The sequence below is a fragment of the Tachysurus fulvidraco genome, chromosome 16 (assembly GCF_022655615.1).
Source record: "Tachysurus fulvidraco isolate hzauxx_2018 chromosome 16, HZAU_PFXX_2.0, whole genome shotgun sequence".
Classification (NCBI taxonomy): Eukaryota; Metazoa; Chordata; class Actinopteri; order Siluriformes; family Bagridae; genus Tachysurus; species Tachysurus fulvidraco.
Window position 1 is genome coordinate 8,673,138 of NC_062533.1, and position 9,877 is coordinate 8,683,014.

The window sequence follows — 9,877 nt, forward strand, 5'->3', positions numbered from 1 at the left end:
GAGCTGCGTCTGTCAGCAGATTCATGGCACCACAGTCTATAAATAAGCAAATCATGTCCATCATTAGGCATATAGAACAGTTCAGTCCAACAGGTCAAAGTCAGTTCATGTCTGGATATACGAGAAGGGAGTAATGTGACTGTACTGCTGTCAGAAGCTCTGGGAGGTGGGGTTGGGGGGTGCATTGTATATTATTATTCCCTACCTAACAACACAACACACATCATCATGGCCATTTTTGCTTAGTATCAAAAAAGAGACCAAAGGAGTTGTGGGCAGGTACGGTACTGAGAGAAAGAGAAATACTGTGACTCAGTCATCCCTCAGTTTTAAATGAAGGGTTAACTATAGGCTTATTGGGCACCTATACGCAGTAGTGCATAAATAAAACAGAAACCCACCAATCATCATTTCTTTTCCATACAGTTTTTAGACCATCAGTCACAATAATAATAATAATAATAATAATAATAATAATAATAATAATAATAATAATAATACCACCTAAGGCATGATTCTATACATTTTATTACACATTTCTTTAAGCATCAATCCTTGAATCTGCTACTTCTTTAAACAGAAAAAAATATATATTTTTGTATGCCTTAGTCTTTGTCACATTTTCACATTTTGATTATTATTATTATTTTTTAATTTTTACAGCTTTAGCTCATTGGCAATTTTTGAAGCTATGTTCTTGAATGCTATGGACGTTCCCGATATCCGTTTGAAGCGCACACCATTGAGAGACAGACGTGGCAATTTGCACACTTCCATCTCCCACTGAACGAGGCTCTCGGCATGGCCGTCGCCATGGACACAGAGCAACAGGAAGCATTCGCGTTGCTCGTAGTCACAGTTGTTAGCATCGAGCACTTTGCGGATCTCGCGCATCATGTCGCTGGGCTCCATGGCCGACGTGGTCTTCATGCTCCAGGTGAAACGCAGGGAACGTGGTTTGGTGTCTTTCTGGTCCTCCTTCTGATCCCCAGACACGTTCCGACTGCCAAAAAAATGGACAGCGGTTACAGTTATGGCTAACAGTGGTCTTGAGGTCAGTGTTATTTGTTATGAAAACTTAGAGATAATAAGAGGTAATCAATCGTTGATTAACAGAGCAGGAGAAGTGATACAGGTGCTAGATCATGTATATTATCCTGTGTAGAAATGCATGCATGGAAGCACAGCGTGCAGCAAACACAAACACCAGGTTCTGCATGCAAATATATGAGAAGTGCTTAGGGGAAAAACATAGGCGAACAAACAGTTCACTACAGACACAGAAATAATATCCACTGCCCAGACGAGTAGATATTAGAGTCACTCAAGCTAGAGGTTCTCTTAAAGGTTCTAATGCAAAACACCCAGCACTGCAGATCAACTGTAAGGCCTTATAGCAAAAAAAAAAAAACACTATATATACACCAGAAATGATGCTAATAATAATAATAATAATAATAATAATAATAAAAACTTCCATTGACAACATATGAGGTACAATTAGATGACCTCCGCTGACCAGAAGTGATTGAGTTGAACAATTCTCAGCACAGCAGTAACACATAGGTTATCTGCATAGTAGTGCTCCTACAGTGGAATGTTTCTGATGGTGGATTGTTTAAAGATAAACCTAGAAAAAAAACACATTATGCAGCTGGAGAGAGAAGACAGTTGTACCTAATTATACAAGAGATGAATAATTATCCAGTTTCAATTAAAGGTGTACTATGATGTTTTTTCCAATAGATGGCAGCACAGCAGAAAAAATGCTTTTAAAACAAGGTCTTTAATATCTCCATGTTCTGAAGTAAATATAAATTCAAATAAACCAACAAACAAAAAAGAGGATATTAAGTATTAAGGCTTGAGGCCCAGCAGTAACATATGCCCTGCTGCCGAATATACAAAAAAAAAAATAAAAAATACAAAAAACCTTCAACACAGTAATGTTAGGCAGAATTTACACCAGATGCACAGTGTAAAGGTCACATACTGACTGTCCAATTCACAACACACCACACCTTGCCTCAGTAATCTAACAACAATTACAGCCACATGTACGAGAGTGTCAGAAATGACTAATTTGGACAGACCGAGAAAGCTGCATTTATGCGCGTGCACACACAACTTTTTTTCTGTAGATCTTATTCTGAAGTAGATTTTTTTTTTAAATCCTACTATCTAATGTTTACACAGAAGCGCACACACACACACACACACACACACGAATATGGGTTCATTTCAATTTCATATCAATTCACATGGAGCACTAAGGACAAATAAGTATAATATTTTTAATATAAGTATTAAAAAGTAAATACATTGCCCTACATTGCTCTTTTTGCACACTACATTTCAATAGCTCTTATAACTGCTGCTACTACATAAGCTTGTATATGTTTACAATTGCTGCAAAATGTACTTTAGAATACAGTATGCACTAGAGTATGAACACTGCTCAGCGCTATTCTGTGTACTTTGTGTATTTGTCTTGTATTGTCTGTTTGCATTGTCCTTGTCTCACACTGTTGCACATGTTGCACTTTATGTGGTTAGGACTTAAGTCCTCAGCTCTATATTGTTCATTGCCTTGTTTTATGTAGATTTATGTCGTTTTTGTAGCACCGTGGTCCTGGAGAAACGTTGTCTCATTTCACTGTGTACTGAGTCATCTATATATGGTTGAAATGACAATAAAAGCTTCTTGACTTGACTTGAACTGTCTGGTTATCCGCGTCAGATAACTCTGTTAACTGCCAATGTATATACCACCATAAAGTGTTTTATCAGTGTGAAAGCGAGGATCCGGAAACAGACCCATCCCCTTGAGGAGAGTTCCAGCTCTGTAGAGGCTGTAGACAGGAAGCACAGTGAGAGGATAGGGGACACACTGCATGACGCCAAACTGGGCGTCCTGTCTCACCTTGAGCCCTCGTGTCTGCCATTCCTCTCAAACTCTGCTGGTACTCTTTATAACCAAAACATAAGAAGAAAAGAGGTCAAAGGTGAAGACAAATGAAAATAAAAGGGGGGAAATAATAAGTCACATCACATAGAGGGTAATAACACACATTTTAATAAAGCTAGCACAAAAAAGGAGATCGCATGATCATAGCGAAAGACTTCATAGTCCTCATATTCAATTTCCTATGAATTAAGGCAAGGATATTGCTCATGCACTCAAACACAGAATATGGTCAAACAAGGGGGTGAGGATTCTTCAGCTGCAGGAATGAATTTCCTGACCTAAAGGAGTCAAACATGGTGTCAGTTGTTCCCTCCTTCTGGTATGATACAGTCAAACATGATACGCAGAGCAAGAAACAGGAAGAGGGGTTTTAATTTATCCCCTTGCTCTGGACTACAGAGAAAAACTTCCTCTTTATAAAAGAGCAGCTCAACATAACGAGTGTTTACACTCCCTTGTGCATTTACACAGAGTGTAATTTGGAGGGTAGCACAGAGTTCATGAGATGTAGTGGGCTGGAATTACAGCTCAGCACAAGAAACTGAATGATCAAGTGCTCCTACAATAACAAGCTGCTTCATAGTGAATGATTCTGATTTGGCTGTTAAAGTGATTGGAGGAAAGAAAAGGCAGAAAAAGGCATAAGATGCTCACTTGCTTGTGATTACAGTGTCGATCCTTAAATGAACTTTCTTTAACTGCCTCAAGTTGCTGTCTAATGCTTTGTATCAGTTATTGACAATTATTCCAGGTATTTTTTAACCCTGTACCTACTGTGTGATGCAAACATCACAATGTCTTTTATTCAATATCACACATTTTAGCGCATTTATAAAGATGTGCATAAAGGTTAAACAAAGTCAGTGAAGCATGCATCCCTCCACACATTTTGTTGGCTGTGACTATGATGAGAAACCAATCAGAATCATGTGTTTTTGCCTGTTTTGATTTGAAAACTAGACAGCTACACTCAAATACAGCAATATAACACACAAGGTTTACTGAAGAAGCAGTGCTAAGCTGACAGTTCTGGGTTTCACTAGTTATCTTACTTGGACTATTTTAAGGGTCTGATTTAAGGTTTACATGCCCAATTCATACCATCACTGCTTGTATTGTGCTGTTTGTCATTCAGCCATTTCAATTGTATACATCTCTCTCTCTCTCCATTTCTCTCTCTCACTCTCTCCGAGTCTCCCTCTCTTGCTCACCCACCAACTACATTAACTCCTCTCTACACATTCCTATCTGTCCACTTAAAGACCTCCTTTACTTTAACTTTACACACAGTCCCTGTGCTTGTTTACTGCTGAGTCTGTGGACGGTCATCATCTACTGTTACAGTGAAAATTGTGGGATTGTGCTGGGCCGATCTTTTCTAATCATACAACAGCAGGTGGATAATAAAGCCATGAGACATACAAGTAGAGTGTTTGATTAAGAGGAAAAAAGACAATTGGGATTCACTACTTTTTCACTACATGTAAAAAGCAGACTCATGTCCCTTGTGGGAGTTTACAGCTCAGTGAGAAACATGTTAGCTATGTGTGGAGTCTGAGCTCTTTCACAGCATGGTCATATTTAGGGAGATTTTGCCGGGATAGATCATGGGAAGACTGACAGGGGTGGGTCAGAAGATCTAGAGCAGTAAGATCTACAACTAGGACAGAATACTGGAGCATCGGAGTAGGGCCAAAAACAAGAGGGAGGATCGAGAAAGAAAAGGGGGAAAAAAAAAAGTTCTCGGTACCTGAACTCCAGACATCTTGCAACAAATTACTCTCATTCACCACATCTGTCAGCTGCCAAATTTAGCGCCCAGTACGGTGGCCTGAATTACAGAACCAGGAGTTTATCTTGCAAGTAAAGTGAGGGGATGATTAAAAAACGAAAACAACCCAAGTGTACTTAAAAAAAAAAAGGGCAGGTAATAATTACAATTTTAAATCAAAACGTAAAACAGTCAAAAACTGTGAAACTGTACTGTGAAATCAGTGACAGGGAAATAAATCCCCACTGTAAAAGAACGTTTGACATTAATAAAATATTAAAATAAAAACAAATACAAAAAAGTGTTGTGCACATTTCCATCCTGTAGAGAGGCATGCACATGTTATTAGTAGAGATTCTGGTGAGTCGGTTTCTTTCCATCAGGACAGCAGTGATCTCAGACATGCTCAATCGCACTCCGATTAAGGCACATGGATCAAGGAGTGAGTATCAGGCAATTAATTCAGCACTTTGCCACACTGTGTTAATGTTAACTCATGGCCACACTCACACCGAACTGAGGATCCTACCTTTTGGTAAACCTGAATGACATGTTTCTATAAAACAAACACACAATGTAAAGAGGCATCAATTACAATCTACAATCTGAAGGGCAAACACAAGGCAAGAAACAAACACGCAAAATAAGTCATTTTAAGGAAACTACAAGGACACAGAAAATACGTACATGGGAATTTCTAATGGAGAAAACATGAAGAGGAAAAAATGAGCATAGCATAGGTCAAGAGTGCTGCTATTTTCCAGAATATAATAATGTGTTCTCCTAACAATGATTAGAGTAGCCTTTAATTCTCAGAAACCTTCACAGCCTTTAGAACAGCCTTTAGATTCAGGTCCTGTTACTGAGTCTAGTTCTGCTTTTGTTCTGCTGTAATAAAAACCTAACTGACCAGGTAAAAAGTGGTAGTTAATAAAGTTAAGGTATGGACAGCTAGTTTATGTGCGAATATTATAATAGGGTTGAATTTGATTCTTTAGTATTATTCTTTTTTGACAATGTTTCTATGTAGCGCACTGTATTTGTGTCCCTGACCTCAAAACTCGTTGGCCACCGATTCAGCTGGTGTCATGCCTTTACGTAACACAACAGATATTATAGGAACAGTTAGCGTTTTTATTTTCTCTCTACATGTTAAACCACAAGGTAATTATGTCTTATAGCAGAAGAGCCACATGCTTTGGTTTGAATTGGGTGTTTTGCTTGATTTCATCAGTGTCCCCTGATTATGAAAACATAGTTAAGATTAAAAATATACATTAACTTTTCAGATTTGTGGTGAATGTCTGTGGCAACCAAACCATTAAAATATATAAATCTAAATTAAAAACAAGGAAGAAAAAAAAAAAAGAACTCTGGTATATTGCCAATATGTTGCTGAATACATAGACGTAGCGTATATATGAAACGTTACATTGATAATTGTACTGTAATTATTGTAAATAAAGTATTGCAAGCATCATTATTGAGCAGAGTATAAAATATCTCTTGATACAGCACATCATATTCATTTGCATGCCATTTTTGAAATCGATTCTGCTCCAAAAGTTACTTGTGCACTTAACTGAATGAAGCCACGAGACACTAAATCAAGGACATACAGTAAGCCAATATTTCAACTTGATGTAGGAGCAATAATAATATTTTAAGTTTAGAATCATGTATAACTGAGATGCAAAAAGTATGCATCTCTCCCCAACTTCAGCATAGAGCTTTACTTTTAGACCTGCATTTGAGGTCTAACAAAGATGTGGGAAATTTCTGTGTTAAATCCTCACTGCACACTCGCTTAAATTAACCTCTGAAGCTTATTTCGCTCCACTTTCCAATCAGTTTACTGCAAAAATTCTAAACAAATCATAGCATGCAAACAAAACCTGCTTGTTCCAGTAATTTCCCATGAAAAAACAAACAAAAAACTTTTAGCCACCTCCGAATGCTGTCTGAATGTGAGGCCATATTCGAGGAGACAGAGTTAAAATTTCAGGCAGTAATATGCCTTGTTAGACTTCTGCGCTCCCCACGCAATTTAGAATAAAGCAAATACACCCAGCAGGTTCCCCCCCATGATTTTAGTTTCACATTGGCTTGATCACTTGGTCAGGCCTAGAAAATGTAATAAACAGTGATTCTATTGCGGTAATTAATTCGGAATGCTTGTAATTCACTACATAAACAGCTTTTACTCCATGTTCAAAGCTTTACAAGATCACTGTACAGTATCCTGTTACACCACTCTGACTGACAGTTAACAGCTTAACCAGAGAGACACAAGGTCAGAACGTGGTCTTTGTTCCTTTTATTCCTTCATTAAAATCTAACATTTAACCTAGGATTCTGAGGAAAGTGCTCAACACAGAGCTCAGTTTGTATTCCTTATCATGCCACGATCTCAAAGCTGAAGGTCTCCAGTATGTTGTGAGTTCAGGCTTCAGGTTATCTAGTTTGGTTTGGTTATTTCTGCTCATCAAAACAACTGTTTTATTTTGTGTTATTATTCCCAAATATGATACTTACTGAAGCATGTGATTTCACTTGGGTGATCAACCAGAAATAACACTAACAAACAGGAGATCTGCTGGAGTACAGCATGCTTATTGTAAAAAATAGTCTGAAGTAAGAATAACGACATGCATGTGGATTCACATTAAAGTTATATCTCCCGCTCAATCAAACAAACAAAAAAAAAAAAACATTTTATTGTCTGGAAAATATGATTAAACAGGAAGTTTGTCTGTATGCACGCTGATACTATGTGCTTTTGTTTTGCATGAGCTTGCACAGAGGAAGCATTAAAAGATGGGAGGAGGACAGGAAACTACATTGGTAGGTTTAGTGAGATCACCAGAATTTTTGCCTGGTGACTTTCACTTTCAGAAATTTTACAAAAACCACCATCTACACGATGATAAAAGTTACCTGTAATTTCACTGATGGTTTGGAAAAAATAGAACGCTTTGAAAAGAATTTAAATAAAACAGCAACACAACAAAAACAAACAGAAGTCTCATATACTGTAAATGTCATGTTTGATGTGTTGTGATGTGCTTACCTGCGTGTGAGCTTGGAGGTAAGTTTGGTGAAGAGGTTGGTGGAGCCACGGCTGCGGGACTGTGAGAGCGGTGTCGCATCGTGGGAGAGGGTGGGTGAGGCAGGGGGTCCGTTGTACGTTGCCGTGCGCCGATCTCGCAGCTGGCCGCCGTGGAAGGTGCTACGACTCGCCGAGCCTCGTGGGAAACGCAGGCGGTCTGGTGGTGTGGCGCTACTGACGCTGTGAGTGGAAGCCCCAGGGTTTCGCTGTGAAGAGGCCGTGGTTGTGCTGAGGAGCAGAAAGGTGTGGTGAGGGAAATTTTTCTCGAAGATTATAAATGTAAAATAGAAGCAAATCTAGGCAAGAATATACTCGTCTTATTGTTTTTTCCCCCAGTTTCAATACAGTACCAATGTTAAAGCTCCACATTTGATACTCATTACACGCTGATCTGATACTGACATCCTCTAGTAATTAACATCAAATAAAAAAAGTGCAATGTATTTGTTTTTGTTCCTGCCTCATCACACATTACAGAATACTTTCATAAATGCTCAACTGTCAAAAAAACAAACAGATTGTAGATTAAAACTGCTGTAAATAGTGAAGAGATTCAGAATTCAATAAAACCGATAAGGCATGAGCCAGAGTTAATGATGCGCTCATCTAGTTCATTTCCCTGCCACGTTAAGCATGGAAATTGGAGGAAACATCATCTGGGACACTTCAACTTCAATTTGTACTCATGTCTGTCACTTCATCAGTTTATTAGCTACAACCACTGAGGTCTATCCTTGACCTCTTTACCATACAATCACACTCTCTCACACACACTGATCTTACATGGATCAGGAGTGTGGAATATTTATCTGCGAACATCATGTTAAACATAGCTTTATTTAGATGGCTATTTAAACAAACAATATTAGACTTGTGTATAAAATATGAACATAGTTCCACTATGTAGTGGGATGGGATGTAGTGGGATACACATGGGAAGTTAGCATGGGCAGTTTCAGCACACAGAAGAGTGAAGGATTGTATCAGACACGCCTTGACTGAACAGGTGGAGGATCGGGAGAGGGTCCTGACAGGGATAAGTGGCAGGTAGTCAAAAGGGGTTATAGATGCTGTAAGTAGAGAGGGCAGGGGGCATTAGAGTGAGGGTAGGTTCACGGTGCAGTTAGTGAGTCAGACATTCAGCTCGTCTTTACTTGGGCCTGAAGAGTTCAGCGAGGCCATCACTAGGGGGCAGTGTAGAGCGGTAGGTGTGGCCTGAAACTGAAACTGGTGTGGCTTTGTGGTGCCTCAGACGGACCGAGGCAGAAGAAGCAGTGAGAGCAGCAGCATATGAAGATGGACTTGTGGTGGCACACGCTGACATTTCACTCAGGCTGGCCAAGCAATCAGCAGAAAACAATGTGCTTTAAATAAAACAGTAACAATGCTGGATAACAGAGCAAGAAGAATGCAGAGAGAGAGAGAGAGAGAGAGAGAGAGCGCGAGAGAGAGAGACTGTAAAGCACACTTTTTGCATTCTTCCTTTGTTGTGGAAGAAGCGCATTTCTGTCCAGTGCAGTTACTAGTGATGTAAAAGCAGCACATTTTGTCAGATACTGTACAGCTAGCACCAATACAGTGTAATCAAATCTATAACATTTTTAAAAAAATGTCAATTTTAAAATTTTCTCAGTAAAGTTTAAGCCGTATGAGATCCTGTTGACTCTGGTGCTGATGAAATAAATTTACACATTTACATTTAGAGCATTTAGCAGACGTCCTTATCCAGAGTGACTTACACTTTTCATCTATGATGACACGCATATGATGACTGTTTTTTTCTACACACTGACAATACAATGTATTTATTTAGCAGCATTGAGCTTTTTAGAGACTGCGAGTAAGAAAACATCATTTACTTCTAGAAAACTAAGACTGCATGATATATGGCTTATACATGTTATTGATGTTCTAGCAGCCCCTTTGAAAACCATGCTCTTCACGCTGATTCTATTTCCTTCTATTAATGCACTCCCAGTGCAGGAGGAACGGAGACAGTTATACAACCCAAACAAAGAGAGTTGTTAAG

The 9,877-nt window shown here is 38.9% G+C and overlaps 1 protein-coding gene across 6 annotated transcripts in view; it reads right to left on the reverse strand.

Annotated features, from left to right (window-relative positions):
• Nucleotides 1-510: 510 nt before the first annotated feature.
• The window catches only part of mark3b (MAP/microtubule affinity-regulating kinase 3b), a 46,865-nt gene continuing 37,498 nt past the window's right edge, over nucleotides 511-9,877 (reverse strand). For 2 of the 6 annotated variants that reach the window (XM_027149038.2, XM_047801532.1), the window contains exons 15-18: nucleotides 7,810-8,076; nucleotides 5,269-5,295; nucleotides 2,924-2,968; nucleotides 511-1,003 (exon numbers count right to left, since the gene is read on the reverse strand). In XM_027149038.2, coding sequence (XP_027004839.1) covers nucleotides 658-1,003; nucleotides 2,924-2,968; nucleotides 5,269-5,295; nucleotides 7,810-8,076 — 685 coding nt within the window. In that variant the 3' untranslated portion in view covers nucleotides 511-657. Of the gene's footprint in view, nucleotides 1,004-2,923; nucleotides 2,969-3,053; nucleotides 4,800-5,268; nucleotides 5,296-7,809; nucleotides 8,077-9,877 lie in introns of those variants that run through there. The other 4 variants (XM_027149039.2, XM_027149040.2, XM_047801533.1 and 1 more) reach the window with 4 other exon arrangements.